This window comes from Oncorhynchus clarkii, chromosome 31 (assembly GCF_045791955.1).
Source record: "Oncorhynchus clarkii lewisi isolate Uvic-CL-2024 chromosome 31, UVic_Ocla_1.0, whole genome shotgun sequence".
NCBI lineage: Eukaryota > Metazoa > Chordata > Actinopteri > Salmoniformes > Salmonidae > Oncorhynchus > Oncorhynchus clarkii.
This window is the reverse complement of record NC_092177.1, coordinates 9,278,255-9,303,653: the sequence shown is the minus strand read 5'-3', so window position 1 is coordinate 9,303,653 and position 25,399 is coordinate 9,278,255. Positions and strand designations below refer to the sequence as shown.

At 43.8% G+C, this 25,399-nt stretch overlaps 1 protein-coding gene and 1 pseudogene across 2 annotated transcripts in view; both read left to right on the top strand.

Moving 5' to 3' along the window:
- The window catches only part of LOC139390478 (glucocorticoid receptor-like), a 71,597-nt gene extending 51,509 nt beyond the window's left edge, over window positions 1-20,088 (top strand). For both annotated transcript variants that reach the window (XM_071137609.1, XM_071137610.1), the window contains exons 4-10: window positions 2,769-2,932; window positions 3,547-3,663; window positions 6,897-7,178; window positions 7,276-7,420; window positions 8,645-8,775; window positions 9,310-9,467; window positions 14,816-20,088. In XM_071137609.1, the coding sequence (XP_070993710.1) occupies window positions 2,769-2,932; window positions 3,547-3,663; window positions 6,897-7,178; window positions 7,276-7,420; window positions 8,645-8,775; window positions 9,310-9,467; window positions 14,816-14,968 (1,150 nt within the window). In that variant the 3' untranslated portion in view covers window positions 14,969-20,088. The remainder of the gene's footprint in view (window positions 1-2,768; window positions 2,933-3,546; window positions 3,664-6,896; window positions 7,179-7,275; window positions 7,421-8,644; window positions 8,776-9,309; window positions 9,468-14,815) is intronic.
- An 807-nt stretch (window positions 20,089-20,895) lies between these two features.
- On the top strand, window positions 20,896-23,339 carry LOC139390492 (putative fibroblast growth factor 1; annotated as a pseudogene).
- Window positions 23,340-25,399: the final 2,060 nt, after the last annotated feature.

Sequence of the window (25,399 nt, the reverse complement as noted above, 5' to 3'; positions counted from 1 at the left end):
GATTCCTCCACATAGTGCCTTTACTGGTCAAACATGGTGCAGCAGGTGCACTATATATGAAATGGAAAGGAGACAGACAGACAGGTTTGTTGGCCTGCTCAGTGCGTAGAAGTAGTAGTAGGCCTGCTTGGTAGTGGTGGTGGTAGTGGTAGTAGTAGGCCTGTTAGTAGTAGTAGGAGTAGTAGTAATAGTCATGTTAGTAGTAGTAGTAGTAGTAGTAGTAGTCCTAGGCCTGCTTAGTAGTAGTAGTAGTAGTATGTAGTAGTAGAGGTTGTAGTAGTAGTAGTAGTACTAGGCCTGCTTAGTAGTAGTAGTAGTAATATTAGTAGTCCTGTTAGTAGTAGTAGTAGTAGTAGTACTAGGCCTGCTTAGTAGTAGTAGTAGTAGTAGTAGTAGTTGTCCTGTTAGTAGTAGTAGTAGTAATCCTGTTAGTAGTAGTAGTAGTAGTAGTAGTAGTACTAGGCCTGCTTAGTAGTAGTAGTAGTAGTAGTAGTCCTGTTAGTAGTAGTAGTCCTGTTAGTAGTGGTAGTAGTAGTAGTAGTAGTAGTAGTACTAGGCCTGCTTAGTAGTAGTGTTATGCTCTGTGAGTGCTGCTCTGTCTAAGCAGCTTAGACGAAGGCCTAATGGCCCCCTATATTTCTCCATACAGTCCCCTAATAGAGTGTCATTTGAGAAGCAGCCGGTGACTTCTAAAAGTCTCAGATCAGATGAAGGTAGACCAGATGTTTGTGTTGTGGCAGACAGATGAGGTTTGCTGCTGCGGCGTAGGTCTCTGAGTCAGTGATGCTCTGTCTCAGTGCAGTGGGCGTAGGCGCAGAGGAAGTAGCTGCACATTACTGCAGCAACGAACAGCTCCACCTAGTGGTGTGTTTGGGAAAGGGCACCTCAAACAGCTAGGACATGGTCAGACAGAAAACGTTTTTTATTTGACTAGGCAAGTCAGTTAAGAACAAATTCTTATTTACAATGACAGCCTACCGGGGAACAGTGGGTTTACGACCTTGTTCAGGGGCAGAATGACAGATTTTTTTTTACCTTGTCAGCTCAGGGATTCGATCCCGCAACCTTTCACACTAACCTCTAGGCTACCTGCCGCCTCAACATGTTAAGAAACCTTCAGAATCAGATTATATAGAACAGACAGGCCTCTCTGACATGTAGCGAAAGGGATCATGGTAGCTCTATTCATGACATTTCAAACTGCTACAATTCCGTATTTGTATATCTTTATTTAACAAGGCAAGTCAGTTAAGAACAAATTCTTACTTTCAATGACGGCCTAGGAACAGTGGGTTAACTGCCTTGTTCAGGAGCAGAATGACAGATTTTCACATTGTCAGCTCAGGGATTCAATCTTGCAACCTTTCAGTTACCAGTCCAACGCTCTAACCACTAGGCTACCTGCCTCTAACCACTAGGCTACCTGCCTCTAACCACTAGGCTACCTGCCTCTAACCACTAGGCTACCTGCCTCTAACCACTAGGCTACCCTGCCTCTAACCACTAGGCTACCCTGCCTCTAACCACTAGGCTACCTGCCTCTAACCACTAGGCTACCTGCCTCTAACCACTAGGCTACCTGCCTCTAACCACTAGGCTACCTGCCTCTAACCACTAGGCTACCTGCCTCTAACCACTAGGCTACCTGCCTCTAACCACTAGGCTACCTGCCTCTAACCACTAGGCTACCTGCCTCTAACCACTAGGCTACCTGCCTCTAACCACTAGGCTACCTGCCTCTAACCACTAGGCTACCTGTCTCTAACCACTAGGCTACCTGCCTCTAACCACTAGGCTACCTGCCTCTAACCACTAGGCTACCTGCCTCTAACCACTAGGCTACCTGCCTCTAACCACTAGGCTACCTGCCTCTAACCACTAGGCTACCTGCCTCTAACCACTAGGCTACCTGCCTCTAACCACTAGGCTACCTGCCTCTAACCACTAGGCTACCTGCCTCTAACCACTAGGCTACCTGCCTCTAACCACTAGGCTACCTGCCCGCTCTAATGCTTTGGATAGAATTCAAATAACTGTGATTCTAGGAACTGTTATGCTCCAATCAAAGAGTGGGTGTCATGACGCCCTTTATGTTTGGTGATCCAACCACAGGACTTTAGATGGCGTGGCCATAGAGGAAATTGTTGAACCACAGTTAGATGTTTTATTCTTTGGATCTTGAAGGATAAGTGGTACATTTAGGACATTTCGGAAAAAAAATAAACTCAACCAAAATAAATGCAATGGATCTTATGCCAATATTCTGGTCAACTGACCAAAATGGAGACCAAAGTGTTTGGTGTTTTGGTAACCAGACCAAAAGGACAAAATGTAGGAAATGTAACAACAGAAGTGCCAAAGTGTATGTTTAGCTCACATGATGTTGTTTGTCAAATAAAATAACCCCAGGCATGCTGTGATACTGTAGACGGTAATATTTTCAAGAGCAGATGGAATGTGTTGAGTTCCCCTGTTGTTACTGTGTTCCAGCTCACAGAAAGTCTGAGGGCTTCTGTGTGAGCTGTGACATAGTTAAGAGAGTTTGCTCTGTCTCTGTGGGAATAGTGCCGGTATGTTTTCAGAATCCCAGAAGCATCATCATACTTGTTGCCAAGTTATTCTTTTGTATTCGTTCAGAAAATTGCACTTGTTACTGACTCTAAACCCTCCTTCCTCTTCCTTGCTCTCCTCTCTTCCCTGCTCTCCTCTCTTCCTTGCTCTCCTCTCTTCCCTGATCTCCTCTCTTCCCTGCTCTCCTCTCAATGTAGTTCTACTTCCAGGCAGGGTGGTGGCGCTGCGTCGTGTACAGCCCAGGGCAAGGCCGGGACCGCCCATAAGATCTGTCTGGTGTGTTCAGATGAGGCGTCCGGCTGTCACTACGGGGTGCTCACCTGCGGAAGCTGCAAGGTGTTCTTCAAGAGAGCCGTGGAAGGTACGGTGGCAAGGGGTGAGATGCTAGGACAACTCATATGGTCTGGTCCCAGATCTGTTTTTACTATTTTGCCAAGGGGTGAGATGCTAGGACAATTGCTATGGTCTGGTCCCAGATCTGTTTTTACTATCTTGCAAGTCGGCAGAAACAGATCTGGGACTGGGCTACCACTGATGATATGTGGTGTTATATATCATGATATTTTCCTGTGGTACTGTGGCAAGGAGTGTGACACCTTGTACTGTGGCAGCATGTAATGATGTTTGGTTTACGGTAGATACTGGCAAGGTAGGATGGCAAGGAGTGAGATGGTAAGACACCTTGTACTGTGGCATCATGGAATGATGTTTGGTTTACGGTAGATACTGGCAAGGTAGGATGGCAAGGAGTGAGATGGTAGAACAACTAGTGCTACTGGTACTGTTGCACAGCTGGTGACATGGAATGATGTACGGTAGGCATATCATGAATGATACTCGTCTGCGCCTGTTCGAATGAAGACACTGCAGACATTTGATTTGCAAGTTGGGGGCTTGCTGATCCAGTGTGATGCAAGAAGAAAGAGGTACTTTATTCAATTGTTTTGTCATTCAAATTCTCTTCTCGTGTTTCAGGGCAACACAACTACCTGTGTGCTGGGAGGAAGGACTGCATCATCGATAAGATCAGAAGGAAGAACTGTCCAGCCTGCCGCTTCCGCAAGTGTCTCATGGCAGGGATGAACCTGGAAGGTACACTATTTTACCTTGTTTTATTGTCTCATGGCAGGGATGAACCTGGAAGGTAAACTATTTTACCTTGTTTTATTGTCTCCTGGCAGGGATGAACCTGGAAGGTACACTATTTTACCTTGTTTTATTGTCTCATGGCAGGGATGAACCTGGAAGGTAAACTATTTTACCTTGTTTTATTGTCTCCTGGCAGGGATGAACCTGGAAGGTACACTCTTTTACCTTGTTTTATTATCTCATGGCAGGGATGAACCTGGAAGGTACACTATTTTACCTTGTTTTATTGTCTCCTGGCAGGGATGAACCTGGAAGGTACACTCTTACCTTGTTTTATTGTCTCATGGCAGGGATGAACCTGGAAGGTAAACTATTTTACCTTGTTTTATTGTCTCATGGCAGGGATGAACCTGGAAGGTACACTATTTTACCTTGTTTTATTGTCTCATGGCAGGGATGAACCTGGAAGGAAAACTATTTTACCTTGTTTTATTGTCTCATGGCAGGGATGAACCTGGAAGGTACACTATTTTACCTTGTTTTATTGTCTCATGGCAGGGATGAACCTGGAAGGTACACTATTTTACCTTGTTTTATTGTCTCCTGGCAGGGATGAACCTGGAAGGTACACTCTTTTACCTTGTTTTATTATCTCATGGCAGGGATGAACCTGGAAGGTACACTATTTTACCTTGTTTTATTGTCTCCTGGCAGGGATGAACCTGGAAGGTACACTCTTTTACCTTGTTTTATTATCTCATGGCAGGGATGAACCTGGAAGGTACACTATTTTACCTTGTTTTATTGTCTCCTGGCAGGGATGAACCTGGAAGGTACACTCTTACCTTGTTTTATTGTCTCATGGCAGGGATGAACCTGGAAGGTAAACTATTTTACCTTGTTTTATTGTCTCATGGCAGGGATGAACCTGGAAGGTACACTATTTTACCTTGTTTTATTGCCTCATGGCAGGGATGAACCTGGAAGGAAAACTATTTTACCTTGTTTTATTGTCTCATGGCAGGGATGAACCTGGAAGGTACACTATTTTACCTTGTTTTATTGTCTCATGGCAGGGATGAACCTGGAAGGTAAACTATTTTACCTTGTTTTATTGTCTCATGGCAGGGATGAACCTGGAAGGTACACTATTTTACCTTGTTTTATTGTCTCATGGCAGGGATGAACCTGGAAGGAAAACTATTTTACCTTGTTTTATTGTCTCATGGCCGGGATGAACCTGGAAGGTAAACTATTTTACCTTGTTTTATTGTCTCCTGGCAGGGATGAACCTGGAAGGTACACTCTTTTACCTTGTTTTATTATCTCATGGCAGGGATGAATCTGGAAGGTACACTATTTTACCTTGTTTTATTGTCTCCTGGCAGGGATGAACCTGGAAGGTACACTCTTACCTTGTTTTATTGTCTCATGGCAGGGATGAACCTGGAAGGTAAACTATTTTACCTTGTTTTATTGTCTCATGGCAGGGATGAACCTGGAAGGTACACTATTTTACCTTGTTTTATTGTCTCATGGCAGGGATGAACCTGGAAGGAAAACTATTTTACCTTGTTTTATTGTCTCATGGCCGGGATGAACCTGGAAGGTACACTATTTTACCTTGTTTTATTGTCTCATGGCAGGGATGAACCTGGAAGGTACACTCTTTAACCTTGTTTTATTTTACAGATTCTATATTTGATTTAATGTAAATTGGTGTACAGCTCCATCTATGACTACAAGCTACTACAACCTCAAGTACCAGATACAAGTAGATACAGTGCCTTCAGAATGTATTCAGACCCCTTGACTTTTTCCATATTTTGTTACGTTACAGCCTTATTCTAAAATGGAATAAATATTTATTTTTTTCTCAGCAATCTACACACAATACCCCATAATGACATCACAATACCCCATAATGACATCACAATACCCCATAATGACAAAGCATGAGGTCAAAAGAATTGTCTGTAGACCTCCGAGACAGGATTGTGTCGAGGTACAGATCTGGGGAAGAGTACCAAAAACTTCCTGCAACATTGAAGGTCCCCAAGAACACAGTGGTCTCCATTTTTAAATGGAAGAAGTTTGGAACCACCAAGACTATTCCTAGAACTGGTCGCCCGGCCAAACTGAACAATCGAGGGAGAAGGGCCTTGGTCAGGGAGGTGACGAAGAACCCGATGGTCACTCTGACAGAGCTCTAGAGTTCCTCTGTGGAGATGGGAGAACCTTCTAGAAGGACAACTATCTCTGCAGCACTCCACCAATCAGGCCTTTATGGTAGAGTGGCCAGAAAGAAGCCACTCCTCGGTAAAGGGCACATGACAGCCCGCTTGGAGTTTTCCAAAAGGAAAGACTCTCAGACCTAAAAACAAGATTCTCTGGTCTGATGAAACCATCCCTACGGTGAAGCTTGGTGGTTGCAGCATCATGCTGTGGGGATGTTTTTCAGCGGCAGTTACTGGGATACTAGTCAGGATTGAGGAAAAAGAGAGATCCTTGATGAAAACCTGCTCCAGAGCGCTAAGGACCTCAGACTGGGGTGAAGGTTCACCTTCCAACAGGTCAACGACCCTAAGCACACAGCCAAGACAAGTCTCTGAATGTCCCTAAGTGGCCCAGCCAGAGCCCGGACTTGAACCAGATGGAGCATCTGTGGAGAGACCTAAAAATAGCTGTGCAGCAAAGCTCCCCATCCAACCTGACAGAGCTTGAGAGGATCTGCAGAGAAGAATGAAAGAAGCTCCCCAAATACAGGTGTGCCAAGCTTGTATCGTCACACCCAAGACGATTCGAGGCTGTAATCGCTGCCAAAGGTGCTTCAACAAAGTACTGAGTAAAGGGATTAGTGTCCCGGTCCTTAAAAGTGGCAGCTTTAGCCTTTAGTGTGGATGTTGCCTGTAATCCATGGCTTCTGGTTGGGGTATGTACGCACGGTCACTGTGGGGACAATGGCATCGATGCACTTATTAAAGGGAATGGGAACACTTTAGGAAGTTATGTAAATGTGATATTTCAGTAACAGAAATTTCAGAAACTGTTTTTGCTTTGACATTATGGGGTATTGTGTGTAGATTAATGAGGGGGGGACACGATTTAATAATTTTTAGAAAAGGTCACGGGGTCTGAATACTCTCCCAAGGTACTGTATGTTAGTTTAACTGGTTTTTGATATCATAGTCACTCAATATACCTCCTCTCTCCCTCCCTTCCTCTCTCCACTACAGCTCGTAAAACCAAGAAGCTGAACCGTTTAAAGGGGGTGCAGCAGCCCACCATGGCCGAGCTGACCCCCCGTCCGCTCCCAGAGGCCAGGTCGCTGGTCCCCAAGTCCATGCCCCAGCTCACCCCCACCATGCTGTCTCTACTAAAGGCCATCGAGCCAGACACCATCTACTCTGGCTACGACGGCACCCTGCCAGACACCTCCACACGCATCATGACCACTCTCAACAGGCTGGGGGGACGACAGGTGGTATCAGCCGTCAAGTGGGCCAAGTCTTTGCCAGGTACTACTATTTCTAAGAGACATAGACAGCAGTACTACAGTATCATCAGGGAAATGGAACCTTTAGTCATTCAGTGTTCTGTTACCTTCCCCTGCAGGGTTCCGGAACCTTCACCTGGACGACCAGATGACTCTGCTGCAGTGTTCCTGGTTGTTCCTCATGTCCTTCGGCCTGGGCTGGAGGTCCTACCAACAGTGTGACGGGAACATGCTCTGCTTCGCTCCAGACCTCGTCATCAACCAGTATGTCTATTTATCTGTCGGCCTGTCTCTGTCTGTCTGCATGTCTCGTTCTCTCTCCTCATCAGGGACCTTATGAAGCTGCCCTACATGGCAGACCGGTGTGACATCATCACTAACATACCGGTCTCTCTCTCATCAGGGACCGTATGAAGCTGCCCTACATGGCAGACCAGTGTGACATCATCACTAACATACCTGTCTCTCTCTCTCTCATCAGGGACCGTATGAAGCTGCCCTACATGGCAGACCAGTGTGACATCATCACTAACATACCTGTCTCTCTCTCCTCATCAGGGACCGTATGAAGCTGCCCTACATGGCAGACCAGTGTGACATCATCACTAACATACCTGTCTCGGTCTCCTCATCAGGGACCTTAAAAAGCTACCCTACATGGCAGACCAGTGTGACATCATCACTAACATACCTGTCTCTCTCTCCTCATCAGGGACCTTATGAAGCTGCCCTACATGGCAGACCAGTGTGACATCATCACTAACATACCTGTCTCTCTCTCCTCATCAGGGACCTTATGAAGCTGCCCTACATGGCAGACCAGTGTGACATCATCACTAACATACCTGTCTCTCTCTCCTCATCAGGGACCTTATGAAGCTGCCCTACATGGCAGACCAGTGTGACATCATCACTAACATACCTGTCTCTCTCTCCTCATCAGGGACCGTATGAAGCTGCCCTACATGGCAGACCAGTGTGACGTCATCACTAACATACCTGTCTCTCTCTCTCCTCATCAGGGACCTTATGAAGCTGCCCTACATGGCAGACCAGTGTGACATAATCACTAACCTGTCTCTCTCTCCTCATCAGGGACCTTATGAAGCTGCCCTACATGGCAGACCAGTGTGACATCATCACTAACATACCTGTCTCTCTCTCTCCTCATCAGGGACCTTATGAAGCTGCCCTACATGGCAGACCAGTGTGACATCATCACTAACATACCTGTCTCTCTCTCCTCATCAGGGACCGTATGAAGCTGCCCTACATGTCAGACCAGTGTGACATCATCACTAACATGCCTGTCTCTCTCTCTCCTCATCAGGGACCGTATGAAGCTGCCCTACATGGCAGACCAGTGTGATATCATCACTAACATGCCTGTCTCTCCTCATCAGGGACCGTATGAAGCTGCCCTAGATGGCAGACCAGTGTGACATCATCACTAACATACCTGTCTCTCTCTCTCTCTGTCCTCATCAGGGACCGTATGAAGCTGCCCTACATGGCAGACCAGTGTGAACAGATGTTGAAGATCTCCAGTGAGTTTGTCAGACTGCAGGTGTCTCATGACGAGTATCTGTGTATGAAGGTTCTGCTGCTGCTCAGCACCGGTGAGTCTCAGCTCCGCTTTTCCTTTGACCTGGCCCACTTGAGTCCGTAACAATATGACAACCTATTTCCTGATTGATGGCTGCGTGTTCCTGGGTTTTTACTGTTATGTTTTTAATGTTGATCCTGCCATTGGGATGTCAAATAAGGAACGTTTCCTATTTCATCTTATTGTATTTTCACTTTACATTTTCAACATAACAGAGCATTCGGAAAGTATTCAGACTCCTTATTCTAAAATTGATTTTTTTTTTTTAAATAAGTTTTGTCCTCATCGATCTACACACAATACCTCATAATGACAAAGCAAAAACTATTTCAGACATTTTAGAACAAGGCTGTAACGTAACAACATGTGGAAAAAGACAAGAGGTCTGAATACTTTCCTCAGGCACTGTATAATGGAAGGGGAACAGCATAGGCATGACTTACTGGGCTATTTAACACATTTCCTGTTATGTTCATCTTTAGTGCCAAAGGCAAAAACACACACAGAGGTTGATGTATTATGTTGTCCCCTCCCCTCCCCCCACCAGTGCCAAAGGATGGTCTGAAAAGTCAGGCAGTGTTTGATGAGATCAGGATGTCCTACATCAAGGAGTTGGGGAAGGCCATCGTCAAGAGAGAGGAAAACTCCAGCCAGAACTGGCAACGCTTCTACCAGCTCACCAAGCTTCTTGACTCCATGCACGAGGTACACATTACAATTCTTCACGGGTCCAACAGACTCAAAATCCTGAGATAAGACCCGGGATCGGGGCCTAAATTCCGATTTTTCCCTTGGATATGAGTCGGGTCTGATTTAATTGCCACGCGTCTCAAATATGGGCATTTAAAATTGATTTACCGTCTTGACCCGTACTCTGTTAATTTAATCTTTGTGAGGTGATGAGAACGGTGCGGTCTTGTTATCTGTGTCAGCCAACTGCAACTCAAAATGTATAGCTTATTTCCAGCTGAAACCGGTTCTGGCTGCTCACCTCACACGTGCCTGCTGCTGAAGAGAGAGAGAGAGAGCGAGTGAAAGGAGCCCTGACTACTGTTGATTGTGAAGTTGCAGGTCTTTTATATTGAAGTAAAATGAAAGTTAGAGGACAAAAGAGGATAGTGAGAAGAAGCCGACGGGAGGGGACGGGGGGGGACGTCCTCTGGGACAAGTTATAATATTGTAGTGGACAAAGATTAGAAAAGCGTTTGTACTGCCAAATGGACTGTGTGTAACTCGCTATTCAGGTTTGAGGTTAACTTTTATTTATTATAGTTTATTTTATCATTATTGTATATCATTTTTGATTTGTTGAGACATTTTCTTTGGCCAAATTAGGTTCCAACTGTAATGCTGTGTTTACCGCAATATAATACCATTCGTGGTCTTGAACGCACTGCACAACATGTAAATTCCTGTTGAACGCGGGAGAGCTCGTTTTGTTGTTTTTGGAACATTTTCAAAGTCTATTGAAAACGTTTGGTTAGTAGCTAGCTACCTTTGAGTTTGGATCCCACATCCGTTGCTGGGATCTCTACTATTTGTCCAGTGATCCTGCGGACCAGTGGTGTCTCTCTATCACATGTAAAGGATATTTTAAATGAACAAAAAATAGTTTTTACAAGCGGTTGTTACAACAACAAGAATATCACTTCAAGTGTTTTGTCCAAATACTGGTGGAGTCAACTAATAAAATAATGGACTTGACCAGAGATGTCCAGGACCTAGAGAACAGTTTGCTGTTCACCCGGGGTCAGCTCGATGAGTTGAAACAGGAGATGACAGCAATCTGTAAGTCGTTGAGAGAGGACATCAGTTCTGAAACAATGACAGAGAAATCAGATTATCTCGAGGGACAAACAGGGCCGAATAACATGGTTGTGGACAGAATTGCTGAAACCTGGACGGAGTCTGAGGACAAACAGGGCTGAATAACATGGTTGTGGACAGAATTGCTGGAAACCTGGACGGAGTCTGAGGACAAAGTTAGGGAAATGATCTCGGAGAAACTGAAGATTGACGACAGGAAGATTTTAGGTGGAGAGCCCCCACAGGACTGGCCAATAATGGTCAAGTTTCTGAGGTTCAAGGACAAGGTAGCTGTTCTGGAAAGAGCCAAGAACTTGAGAGGAACGTACATCTTCTTCAACAAGCTCTATCCTGAAGCTGTGCACCAGAAGAGGAAAGAACTTATCCCAGCCATGAAATCTGTCAGAGTGTGTGGGGACATTGCTTACATCTGCAATGACAAGCTCATTGTCCACCCTCCCTCCCAGAAACCTGGAAAGGATGAGAGAACCAAGCCTATGGGTTCGTAGCTTCAACCTTGCAGCACACACACACTTCCACACACCAACGGATTCATGGACTGTTGAATGGATATCTTTTTATCTTACTTTGTTTGCTCTTGTCCATATTATGTTTATCTCTGATAAGCTACACAGGAAAGGGCTGAAAATAGCCCATATTAATATATGTAGAATTAGAAATAAGGTTCATGAAATCAATAACTTGCGAACAGCAGATAACATTCATCTTATGTGGATGAAGATAAAAAATATTTGTTGGTCTGATGTGATTAATAAGGAGCATACAGACGCTGCACTTGATTAATTTATGTAATTGCTTCTTCCAATTATTGATAAACATACACCTGTTAAGAAACTGACTGTTAGAACTGTTAAGGCTCCGTGGATTGATGAGGAATTGAAAAACTGTATAGTTGAAAGAGATTGGGCAAAAGGAGGGGCTAATAAGTCTGGCTGTACATCTTACTGGCTGTTATTGTGAAGTGGAAATGTCTAGGAGCAACAACAGCTCAGCCATGAAGTGGTAGGCAACACAAGCTCACAGAACGGGGCGGCCGAGTGCTGAAGCACGTTGCATGTAAAAATCGTCTGTCCTCGGTTGCAACACACGTTAACGAGTTCCAAACTGCCTCTGGAAGCAACGTCAGCACAATAACTGTTTGTCAGGAGCTTCATGAAATGGGTTTCCATGGGCGAGCAGCCGCATACAAGCCTAAGATCACCATGTGCAATGCCAAGCATCGGCTGGAGTGGTGTAAAGCTCGCCGCCACTAGACTCTGGAGCAGTCGAAACACATTCTCTGGAGTCATGAATCACGCTTCACTATCTGGCAATCCGATTGACGAATCTGTGTTTGGCAGATGCCAGGAGAACGCCCGCATGCATAGTGCCAACTGTTAAGTTTGGTGGAGGCGGAATAATGATCTGGGGCTGTTTTCATGGTTCGGGCTAGGCCCATTAGTTCCAGTGAAATGGAATCTTAACGCAATGACATTCTATACGATTCTGTGCTTCCAACTTTGTGGTAAAAGTTTGGGGAAGGCCCTTTCCAGTTTCAGCATGACAATGCCCCCATGCACAAAGTGAGGTCCATACAGACATGGTTTGTTGAGATCGGTGTCAAAGAACTTGTATTTCAAGGCCTACCTTCAAACTCAGTACCTCTTTGCTTGACATAATGGGGAAATCAAAAGAAATCAGCCAACACTTAAAAAAAAATTGTAGACCTCCACAAGTCTGGTTCATCCTTGGGAGCAATTTCCAAACGCCTGAAGGTACCACGTTCATCGGTACAAACAATAGTACGCTAGTATAAACACCATGGGACCACCCAGCCGTCATACCGCTGAGGAAAGAGACGCGTTCTGTCTCCTAGAGATTAATTTACTTTGGTGCGAAAAGTGCAAATCGATCCCAGAACAACAGCAAAGGACCTTGTGAAGATGCTGGAGGAAACAGGTACAAAAGCATCTATATCCACAGTAAAACAAGTCCTATATAACCTGAAATGGCGCTCAGCGTGAAAGAAGCCACTGCTCCAAAACCGCCATAAAAAAGCCAGGCTACGGTTTGCAACTGCACACTGGAGGACAAAGATTAAAAATATATATAACTGTTTGGCCATAATGACCATCGTTATGTTTGAAGGAAGAGGGGTAGGCTTGCAAGCCGAAGAACACCATCCTAACCGTAAAGCACGGGGTGGTAGCATCATGTTGTGGGGGTGTTTTGCTGAAGGAGGGACTGGTGCACTTCACAAAATAGATGACATCATGAGGAAGGAAAATTATGTGGATATATTGAAGAAACATCCCAAGACATCAGTCAGGAAGTTAAAGCTTGGTCGCAAATGGACAATGACGCCAAGCATACTTCCAAAGTTGTGGCAAAATGGCTTATGGACAACAAAGTCAAGGTATTGGAGTGGCCATCACAAAGCCCTGACCATAATCCTATAGAAAATGTGTGGGCAGAACTGAAAAAGCTTTGTGCAAGCGAGGAGGCCTACAAACCTGACTCAGTTACACCAGCTCTGTCAGGAGGAATGGGCCAAAATTCACCAAACTTATTGTGGGAAGCTTGTGGAAGGCTCCCCAAAACGTTTGACCCAAGTTAATAAATTTAAAGGCAATGCTACCAAATACTAATTGAGTGCATGTGAACGTCTGACCCACTGGGAATGTGATGAAAGAAATAAAAGCTGAAATAAATAATTCTCGACTATTATTCTGACAATTCACATTCGTGGTCTGGAGCTCAATGCTGCCTCCTGGTGGTCTGGAGCTCAATGCTGTCTCCTGGTGGTCTGGAGCTCAATGCTGTCTCCTGGTGGTCTGGAGCTCAGTGCTGACTCCTGGTGGTCTGGAGCTCAGTGCTGTCTCCTGGTGGTCTGGAGCTCAGTGCTGTCTCCTGGTGGTCTGGAGCTCAGTGCTGTCTCCTGGTGGTCTGGAGCTCAATGCTGTCTCCTGGTGGTCTGGAGCTCAATGCTGTCTCCTGGTGGTCTGGAGCTCAATGCTGTCTCCTGGTGGTCTGGAGCTCAATGCTGCCCCCTGGTGGTGTAGTACAATGGTTCCCAAACCTTTAGTATTCTACTATTACAACACACATGTGGCATACAGCTAGATATGGGATTCATGAATGAGTGGGTTAGGAACAATAATGATGACAACGTGCATATGTTGGGACAGGATGTGAACTTCTTAGGGGTCCTGCTAGCGGGACAACTTCCTGTGAAACTGGAGGGCGCGCAATTCAAATAAATAATCATACAAATGATGGATATTCAACATTTAGGTACATACAAGTGTCTTATATTGGTTGAAAGCTGAAATTATTGTTAGTCTAACTGCACTGTCCTATTTACAGTACCTATTACAGTGAAAACATGTCATGTGATTGTTTGAGGACGGCGCCTCACATCAAAATAATTTTCCGCCGGCACAGGTTTCATAAATTCACAAAATGCGATTTAAATATTCACTTACTTTTTGAAAATCAAAGGGTCCCAGCTATAACATGTTTGTCGTTATGTTGGATAAAATCCTTCTTTATATCCCAAAAAGTCTGTTCAGATGGCGCCATCGATTTGAGTAATCCACTCGTTCAACATGCAGAGAAAGGAATATGAAAATCTTCCCCTAAACTTTGTTTCAACAAATCAAAATACGTTTCTATTTACTCCTCAGATACCCTAAAATGTCATCAAACTATAATATTTCTTATAGAAAGAAGTATGTTCAATAGGAAACCGATTTTAGGAGGTGTGTCTTGTCTTTATGGCGCGCCCAAACACACATTTCCAAGACTGTGTCCCTGTACTAAAACTGATATTTCTTATTCGTTTTGGAAGTTACAAGCCTTGAAACCTTGATCATAGACTGCTGACACCCTGTGGAAGCCATAGGAATTACAGCTAGAATTCAGTTTGCCCTTATACTTTCCATTGTAAGAGCATGGTCTCAACAAAACAAAACAAAATTGTTTGGTTTTTTGTCTACATTATTTTAACATTTCTACAAACTTCAAAGTGTTTTCTTTCCAATGGTACCAATTTTATGCATATTCTGGCTCCAGGGCCTGAGCAACAGGCAGTTTACTTTGGGCACGTTAGTCAGGCGGAAATTTTGAAAAAAAAGAGGCCTAGCCCTAATTATGTGTTCTCCTGTCATGCATCTATCCATGTTTGTTTAAGAACAACAGACAACAGATAGTAAATAAACATATCAAATGTGCTGCTTTCCCTTTAGATGGTTGGTGGGCTGCTCAACTTCTGCTTCTACACGTTCGTCAACAAGTCTCTGTCGGTGGAGTTCCCAGAGATGTTAGCAGAGATCATCAGCAACCAGTTACCAAAATTCAAAGCCGGGAGCGTCAAGCCCCTCCTCTTCCACCAGAAATGACTGTGTGGTGCTTCCGCCACCAAGACACAATGCCTTAAAATCCCCTCACCTTTCCCCTGACAGAGGGAGACCGGGAAGAAGAGAGGACAGAAGAGGAGATGCTGTTTTGGGAGAAAGTATACAAAGTACAAGGGTTTGGGGATTTGGGGATGAAACATGGAGGAGGAAGGAGAGATTTGTCAAGAGGCAGACGACGAGAGGGAAAGAGCACAGAGGTTTTTTGTTTCGTCTAACATCTATGATCCAGTATGCAGTATAACAGTAGAAATAAATGTCTTAAGTTTAAAGATAATCAAGGATTGAAATAAACTAACCATGTTTTCTCAGGTGTATCACCCTCAGAATTGAACAATATCTAGATTAAACAAGTATCTATGTGCAGATTATTAAAATGCTATTTTCACAGCCACAGTTTATACAGTTTATTATACAGGTCATTTCTTACCTCAGCAAAGGTAAACACTATAACTCTTGTGATGTTTTCCCACGGGTGTAGCTACTGGGTATTCCTCTACCTACTGTTGTAACAGAGTTGATTATCAAGTCACATGACATAAAACATCTCGTTTTGTTTCGTAAACCGTCTTTACAAAAGCATGTTTGCATAGCTTTTTTTTTCAGGCATAACATTATGAAATTGTTGTTTTTTTGTAATGTAAGCGTACAGTACACAATTCACAGACCTATCTTTGTCTACGTTTAGGCTACACGCTGGCTGCCAGGTTTACACACACACACACACACCGTCGATCAGAAAAAAGGGAGAGAAAAAAAGATGTGCCTTTTTTAGCTTGACGTCTGATTTTAGCCGTTCTGACTGTCCGAGGATGTTCTTCTTTCACCATCACGGTTGACCCCCGGTGTATGTGATTGTTTTCTTCCTATTACATGCAGTTTCAGTCAGTTTTCCTTTTTAAAATGGCTGCCGTGTTTGTCTGTTGCTATTGCAGCTCGGTTATGTGTGTGAGATCAATCGATCTAATAATACTCCCAATCTACATACAGTATTCCCTTCCTGATCTCTTGTTCACGTCTCTATTTTAAATACTATTTTAGCACTATGCCCCCCCCCCTCTACTAAACTGAGAGAATGTGAAAGTAAGTAGTAGAAAATATGTATTTAACTCTATTGGATGTTTGTAAAAGGAAGCTATTAATTGTCACCATTGAACTTGTTATTTTTGTCAGCAAAATGTAACTGGGTATTTAACTAGGCAAGTCAGTTAAGAACAAATTCTTATTTACAATGATGGCCTACTGGGGAACGCACAACAGATTTTTACCTTGTCAGCTCGGGGATTCGATCCAGCAACCTTTTGGTTACTGGCCCAACGCTCTAACCACTGCCGGCAGTCAGTGAACCTCTTCCTGTTGCTTTTGTTTTAACTGTTCTTTTGCTAGTCGTTTTTTTGCCCATTGTCATTGTTGGAATGTGTCAGAGAGAGAGAGAGAGATGCGTCAGCCAATCAAAAATAGATAGTTTGAGAACGCATCGGCGGCCCCAAAACCAGGCTGGTTGCTATGGTTTCCCTAACCGTAATATTTAATGTATGGCAGTTCTTGAATTTAGTTGTACAGTAGTTCTTGGTCACTTTAGGAAAGGCAGAGGGCTTCAGTGTTTGACCCTCAATACTCTATATGCTGCTTTCTGTATGAACACAGGTGTGTTTGAATGGATAGTAGAGTGGTATGTCAATGAAACATGGGTAACTTGTCACTATTGATCCCTAAAGAGTCACTTATATTCTGGCAACAGTGACATGTCACTGACATATCAGACAATTTGACCATTTTACGAGACAAACCAGTGATAGACAGGGTGTTCCAGAGAACTGGCACTGATGGACCGTGGTCTAGGACAACCTCTTACCCACCTAGGCACCTTGCTTACGTCTTAGCTCTTTGTGTGTGTTTGACTAAAAACAATTTTCCAGTAAAGCACTTAGTACTAACATCCTTCTCTGTCATCTTGTGTTTTGCACTCAAACTGTGTGTCGTCCCAAATGACACCCTTGTTCCCTTTGTAGTGTGTTACTTATGACCAGAGGAGGGCTCTGGTCCAAAGTAGTGCACGAAATAGGGAATAAGGTACCATTTGGGATGTAGCTTAGTTGATGGAGGGCATAGCTTAGTTGATGGAGGCCATGGCTTAGTTGATGGAGGGCATAGCTTAGTTGATGGAGGGCATGGCTTAGTTGTTGGAGGGCATAGCTTAGTTGATGGAGGGCATAGCTTAGTTGATGGAGGGCATAGCTTAGTTGATGGAGGGCATAGCTTAGTTGATGGAGGGCATGTCCTCTGGGACTTTCAGTGCCAAACTTGAACTCTCTTTTTTTTTCAGGTTTGGGAAACAGTCCTCGTTTTAACAGTTGTCAAGTGTTTATTTCAGAAAAAGATGAGGGAGAGAAATAACTACTTAAAGCACTTATGTCCACCGTGGATTGAGTGGATTATTAGAGAAACTAAAAAGGTGAACTATTGACCTTTTTTAGTGTTTTCATCCACACTAGAGATTCCCTAGCATAAATATAGATAGCAGGTTGACCCTTTAAGTCGAACAAACCCTTTCTATACACATGTACTTAGGTAGTTTAATGAGTCCAACATGAATTTGTAATATTTTATGATTTTGTCATCACGTTGTCACCAAAAACATTTTCCTGCTTTGTCATTCATGTTTTGCTTCTGTGCAGATTTTTTTGTTCTTTCTCCCGTGAAACACAAACCAACCCAGGTATCAAAATGAATGTGAATCTCTGTACTAGGTCAGGTGGGGATGACTTAGGTCCTGGAGGGAGGGCATAGTGTCTGCTGGTCCTGGAGGTAGGGCATAGTGTCTGCTGGTCCTGGAGGGAGGGCATAGTGTCTGCTGGTCCTGGAGGGAGGGCATAGTGTCTGCTGGTCCTGGAGGGAGGGCATAGTGTCTGCTGGTCCTGGAGGGAGGGCATAGTGTCTGCTGGTCCTGGAGGGAGGGCATAGTGTCTGCTGGTCCTGGAGGGAGGGCATAGTGTCTGCTGGTCCTGGAGGTAGGGCATAGTGTCTGCTGGTCCTGGAGGGAGGGCATAGTGTCTGCTGGTCCTGGAGGGAGGGCATAGTGTCTGCTGGTCCTGGAGGGAGGGCATAGTGTCTGCTGGTCCTGGAGGGAGGGAGGGCATAGTGTCTGCTGGTCCTGGAGGGAGGGAGGGCATAGTGTCTGCTGGTCCTGGAGGGAGGGCATAGTGTCTGCTGGTCCTGGAGGGAGGGAGGGCATAGTGTCTGCTGGTCCTGGAGGGAGGGAGGGCATAGTGTCTGCTGGTCCTGGAGGGAGGGAGGGTATAGTGTCTGCTGGTCCTGGAGGGAGGGAGGGAGGGCATAGTGTCTGCTGGTCCTGGAGGGAGGGAGGGTATAGTGTCTGCTGGTCCTGGAGGGAGGGAGGGCATAGTGTCTGCTGGTCCTGGAGGGAGGGAGGGCATAGTGTCTGCTGGTCCTGGAGGGAGGGAGGGCATAGTGTCTGCTGGTCCTGGAGGGAGGGCATAGTGTCTTCTGGTTACTTGTCCTAACTCCTGGCACGTATTTAATCCATTACTTTTACTAGTTGCTCTGAGAGGTCAACATACCTGGTTAAATTCAGTCACTGGTTTAAAAGAAGAGACAAAAAACCAGGAGACATTCTAAAAATGTATGGTGATGCCGGAATTTGAGAGAATTGTTAACCCGAAACCTGAAGCGATTTTGAATAGTTGGGGTGTGTTCCAACTTCTCACCGAACTGGCATTAAAAATACAATGCTAGTTATTTGTTTGCCGTCATTGGTCTATTTACGTGTTGGAAAAATGACTCTTTTATTATTTTCATACACTTTGCCAACATCTAATAAAAAGCTATACATTAGTGATTCTTAAGAACAACTATACCATACTCAGGTTGTTGTCATTGGTTAAAAATGTATGTGGTCATCTATGTTGATGGAACCATTTTAAAACCAAAAACATTCAGTTTTGATTCCCAACATTGTGTGTTTTTGTGACATTCATGAATTAACAGTCAGGTTAAATAAAAGCTCACCTGGCCATTCAGGTAAGTTAGTTTCATACTGGACATGCCAAAGTCATTTGATGTTCTCACTACTTGGTTAGTCGTTGTTAGCTTCCCAATCTATCCTAAAGGAAACTATTTTATTTTCTTTCAATGGTGGTACAAACATAGTTGAGCAAAACCAGCAAACTAGTTCTCCCGATCTAAACAGCTTCTGGATTACTTTCACATTCAGTGTGGCTACAAGTTGTTCTCTGCTGTTGCCTTTCATATAACAAGTATGAAACCACAAACTACTCACCTCTCCTTATCCAAAAAATGTATTGGTCTCTGTGAAATTGTATCATACAGTACATTTTTTGACAAGGACATCTGAAAATATGCAATACAAATTACAAATACATGACTTACTTGTTGCTCTAAACAAGAGAATATGGACGTGTACTATGTAATTTTTTTTTTTTTCTTTTACAATATAAGCTATTTTAGACAGAAAATGTTCACTTTAGTGAACTATTCTCTGTATTTCTCTGCAGGACAGATTTTCAGGAAACCTTTCAATAGTGTCAATATATACCATTTATTTAGACAACACAGTTCCAGTATATTACATTTTTCTATCAGGTGGCCAAAGCAAAGTTCAGCATATTTTCCTGTTGTTTTAGTGGCGTACAGGGCTTTTCTGTTTCATAACACATTTTATATATATTTTCTTTTTTTTGTATAGCTTTGGTCAAATGTTGTGTACTAATATTATGAATATAGTAGTCAGTCAAAAAGTTCACAAATCAACCAGTTTGAACCTAACAATTTCCTCTGCCCCAAAATATTGTTTTGAATTTCTATTTTGTATAAAACAAATGCAGCCATGAACTTCTGAAGCGTATTATCAAGGGCAGAACGATGATTATTCACTGGTATATGCTGTTCTCCGAAGCTTATTTGTTTTGCTTGTACACAATTATGTACATACAATCCAAAGTAAAGCAAAAACTATTTGTTGTATTTCTCCCACAAATAATAGTAGTTTTCTATATCCTGTGTATTATTGCTAATCTGTAGTAGGTCATGTTGACGCTTTTCCTTCCATTAAATGTTGGAACTACGTCTTTGTTTTGTGTGGTATCTTTTTAAAAACGAGAAATGATATACAGATTGATCATGATGTTTACCTTCTTGTACTTTTAATGACCACGTGATAATTCAGCAATGGTTCATTCAATAAAAGGGGCTTTTCCATTCTGATGCTTATTGATTTGATTTGTAACCTTTTGTAGGACTAAGGACTTGATTAAGTTATTTCCTTGGCTAGCTACCAGGGGACCTATTCTAGTTGATGGTAATTTGAATGTATTTGACACCAACCTCAGTCTAATATTGCTACGGTTAGTCTCTTGGTATCAGCATTTCTATGATGACAATACTTGGTGCCCCAAAGCCAGTTATAATGTTGGGAGAAAAGTGCTTTTTCTTTCTTATTGAGGCCCTTTAGCCTGATCCCAGATGTGTTTGTACTGTATGGCCGACTCCTATGGTTGTTGGCATACCAAAAATGTTGTTATGGCAAGATGCCACAAACAGATGTTGGACCAGGCTCCAAGGCAGTAGCTCCTATGCCAGATTCCAGATGTTGGACCAAGCTCCAAGGCTGTAGCTCCTATGCCAGATTCCAGATGTTGGACCAGGCTCCAAGGCTGTAGCTCCTATGCCAGATTCCAGATGTTGGACCAGGCTCCAAGGCAGTAGCTCCTATGCCAGATCTTGGACCAGGCTCCAAGGCTGTAGCTCCTATGCCAGATTCCATATGTTGGACCAGGCTCCAAGGCTGTAGCTCCTATGCCAGATTCCAGATGTTGGACCAGGCTCCAAGGCAGTAGCTCCTATGCCAGATTCCATATGTTGGACCAGGCTCCATGGCTGTAGCTCCTATGCCAGATGCCAGACCAGGCTCCAAGGCTGTAGCTCCTATGCCAGATTCCATATGTTGGATCAGGCTCCAAGGTTGTAGCTCCTATGCCAGATTCCAGTTATTGGACCGGGCTCTGACATTCAGAAGTAATCTGCTCTACAATAATAAAACTGACCCTATACTGCATGAATGGCGAACATCATCTGAAGATTCACCCGGATGGGACGGTGGGAGGCAAGAGGGACGAGAATGACATTCACAGTAAGACCAGAAATAGTAGAATATTTCAGTGGATTTTGTGTTCTCAAATGAAAACAGAATACAAAACTCTTGTCATTAATTTGGTTATTTTGTTTATTAAATTGTTCAGCCAATCAAGAAGTTTAATATTTATCTTCAAAATTTGCTTTATATTCAACAGTAATACAATATGTTGATGCATGCGTTAATGTTCACAATCGACTTAACATAATTTACATTAAGGCTCATATTGTTTAACTTCATTAAAGATAAATCCTCAGTCTCCCACAATAATAATGACCCATAATTATGTTATGGCTCAATAATAAGAGCAATGTGGGTGTGAATTACATGATAGGAATATGTGGGATCTATTTACACTACAACAACACAGCTGGTTATGTGCTTAGGAAGTAGTGTTGCATATCTACAGACAATGTTACTAGTAAATATGCTACTGTTGTTAAAAGCTCCCATTTGCAAAACATCTACCATTCATACTGAGGCTATATAGATGAGCCTTTTCTTTGAATGTTGCATAATGCCATGATAACCAAACAAAAGGTAGCTAACCCCCAGGGTTTCACGTTGTAACTAACTTCCACATGCTGTCTACATCACAGTTTATTTTAGTCTGTCCTCTACTTCTCTCAGGTTTGCCATTCTAGTTTGTGTCTTTGTTATCATGTGGAAGTTTATTTGTAAGGATGGTTGGAATGCTTCTGTTGAACTTATTTTGTTAGTTGTGCGTGAGTGTGGGGGGGGGGGCGGGGGCCTGAGAGTGAAATCTGTGGACCATAGTGATGGTTGACATCCAGGGGACAGACAGGACGCTACTTGGCCCTTAGATTTGGCTATGTAGTTCAGTGAGTATTCAAGTGTCGGTGTGACCATGTCCTCGTGGTGTCTGTATGACCATGTTCTCGGTATGACCATGTCCTCGTGGTGTCTCTATGACAATGTTCTCGGTATGACCATGTCCTCGTGGTGTCGGTATGACCATGTCCTCGTGGTGTCGGTATGACCATGTCCTCGTGGTGTCGGTATGACCATGTCCTCGTGGTGTCGGTATGACCATGTCCTCGTTGTGTCGGTATGACCATGGTGTCGGTATGACCATGGTGTCGGTATGACCATGTCCACGTGGAGTCGGTATGACCATGTCCTCGTGGTGTCGGTATGACCATGTCCTCGTGGTGTCGGTATGACCATGTCCTCGTGGTGTCGGTATGACCATGTCCTCGTGGTGTCGGTATGACCATGTCCTCGGGAATGACCATGTTCTCGTGGTGTCGGTATGACCATGTCCTCGTGGTGTCGGTATGACCATGTCCTCGGGAATGGCCATGTCCTCGTGGTGTCGGTATGACCATGTCCTCGTGGTGTCGGTATGACCATGTCATCGGGAATGACCATGTTCTCGTGGTGTCGGTATGACCATGTCCTCGTGGTGTCGGTATGACCATGTCCTCGGGAATGGCCATGTCCTCGTGGTGTCGGTATGACCATGTCCTCGTGGTGTCGGTATGACCATGTCCTCGTGGTGTCGGTATGACCATGTCCTCGGGAATGACCATGTCCTCGTGGTGTCGGTATGACCATGTCCTCGTGGTGTCGGTATGACCATGTCCTCGGGAATGACCATGTTCTCGTGGTGTCGGTATGACCATGTCCTCGGGAATGACCATGTCCTCGTGGTGACCCCTTCACCCTCCCCAACTATCTCCCCGAGACACAAAGGTCACAGAAACAGGGCTGTTTTAACATTGATGTCAACACATTCATTTAGGATCGTGACAGGAGACATTTACAATTATTATCATCATCATTCAAATAATTATTTTGGATCACTCAAACATTTTAATACTATTTTACCAATCTGTTTTGGACTACCTAGAACCCTTGACCAACCCCAGAACCTTACCAATCAGTTTTGGACTACATCGTCTTTGACCAACCCCACGGAATCTAATCAACGATCAGCATATGTTTGTGATGACTGTGTTTCTGTCTCTCCCATGTAGTCGATAGTAACTGATCCGTGTTATTTCCTGGAGAAGATGGAGGTGAACCACTACAACACCTACCAGGAGTGGAGTTGGTACGTTGGGACTGAAGAAGAAAGGGAAAGCCAAACTAGACTCCAGAACCCACATAGGGCAGAAGGCCATCTTCTTGTCACGACGACTAGAGGGCACAGGGGAGTGAAGGTTGTAAGTCCAGGGGTGTGTTAAATGTAGTGCACTATATTGGGCATAGGTTTCCATTTTAGACACATCCTTTCCAAAGGGCTCATTGGGAAATTGCAGACAGGCTCAACAAACAGTATTTGACATTTCAACTAGCATGAAGCTTGAGTTGCAGGTTATAACAGCAGTTTTAGAAGAAAAAGAAACGCACACCTATAAAGACGAGGTGCTGGCTAGCGGAGTAGAAACTTGAAAATAAAAGAGAGCCGCAAACTCTAGGAGCTCAGATGCCAAAATGTAATACCAACGTTTCAACAGCCAAGCTGTCTTCATCAGGTTATATCAATAACAGCAGTTTACCAATGTCTCCAGTGACCTGTTATAGATGCTATAAACTGTTGTCGCTATATGGTGGACAGCTGCCTGGTAGAATCATGCTAAAACTTGACCAAATGAAGCATTCCACTCCACACTACAACGAGACTCTAAGCCGCTAGCTATACGTCTAGAATGTACAGTGCCTTGCGAAAGTATTCGGCCCCCTTGAACTTTGCGACCTTTTGCCACATTTCAGGCTTCAAACATAAAGATATAAAACTGTATTTTTTTTGTGAAGAATCAACAACAAGTGGGACACAATCATGAAGTGGAACGACATTTCAAACTTTTCGCAAACTTTTTTTAACAAATCAAAAACTGAAAAATTGGGCGTGCAAAATTATTCAGCCCCCTTAAGTTAATACTTTGTAGCGCCACCTTTTGCTGCGATTACAGCTGTAAGTCGCTTGGGGTATGTCTCTATCAGTTTTGCACATCGAGAGACTGAATTTTTTTCCCATTCCTCCTTGCAAAACAGCTCGAGCTCAGTGAGGTTGGATGGAGAGCATTTGTGAACAGCAGTTTTCAGTTCTTTCCACAGATTCTCGATTGGATTCAGGTCTGGACTTTGACTTGGCCATTCTAACACCTGGATATGTTTATTTTTGAACCATTCCATTGTAGATTTTGCTTTATGTTTTGGATCATTGTCTTGTTGGAAGACAAATCTCCGTCCCAGTCTCAGGTCTTTTGCAGACTCCATCAGGTTTTCTTCCAGAATGGTCCTGTATTTGGCTCCATCCATCTTCCCATCAATTTTAACAATCTTCCCTGTCCCTGCTGAAGAAAAGCAGGCCCAAACCATGATGCTGCCACCACCATGTTTGACAGTGGGGATGGTGTGTTCAGCTGTGTTGCTTTTACGCCAAACATAACGTTTTGCATTGTTGCCAAAAAGTTCAATTTTGGTTTCATCTGACCAGAGCACCTTCTTCCACATGTTTGGTGTGTCTCCCAGGTGTCTTGTGGCAAACTTTAAATGACACTTTTTATGGATATCTTTAAGAAATGGCTTTCTTCTTGCCACTCTTCCATAAAGGACAGATTTGTGCAATATACGACTGATTGTTGTCCTATGGACAGAGTCTCCCACCTCAGCTGTAGATCTCTGCAGTTCATCCAGAGTGATCATGGGCCTCTTGGCTGCATCTCTGATCAGTCTTCTCCTTGTATGAGCTGAAAGTTTAGAGGGAAGGCCAGGTCTTGGTAGATTTGCAGTGGTCTGATACTCCTTCCATTTCAATATTATCGCTTGCACAGTGCTCCTTGGGATGTTTAAAGCTTGGGAAATCTTTTTGTATCCAAATCCGGCTTTAAACTTCTTCACAACAGTATCTCAGACCTGCCTGGTGTGTTCCTTGTTCTTCATGATGCTCGCTGCGCTTTTAACGGACCTCTGAGACTATCACAGTGCAGGTGCATTTATACGGAGACTTGATTACACACAGGTGGATTGTATTTGTCAACATTGGATCATTCAGAGATCCTCACTGAATTTCTGGAGAGAGTTTGCTGCACTAAAAGTAAAGGGGCTGAATAATTTTGCACGCCCAATTTTTCAGTTTTTGATTTGTTAAAAAAGTTTGAAATACCCAATAAATGTCGTTCCACTTCATGATTGTGTCCCACTTGTTGTTGATTCTTCACAAAAAAATACAGTTTTATATCTTTATGTTTGAAGCCTGAAATGTGGCAAAAGGT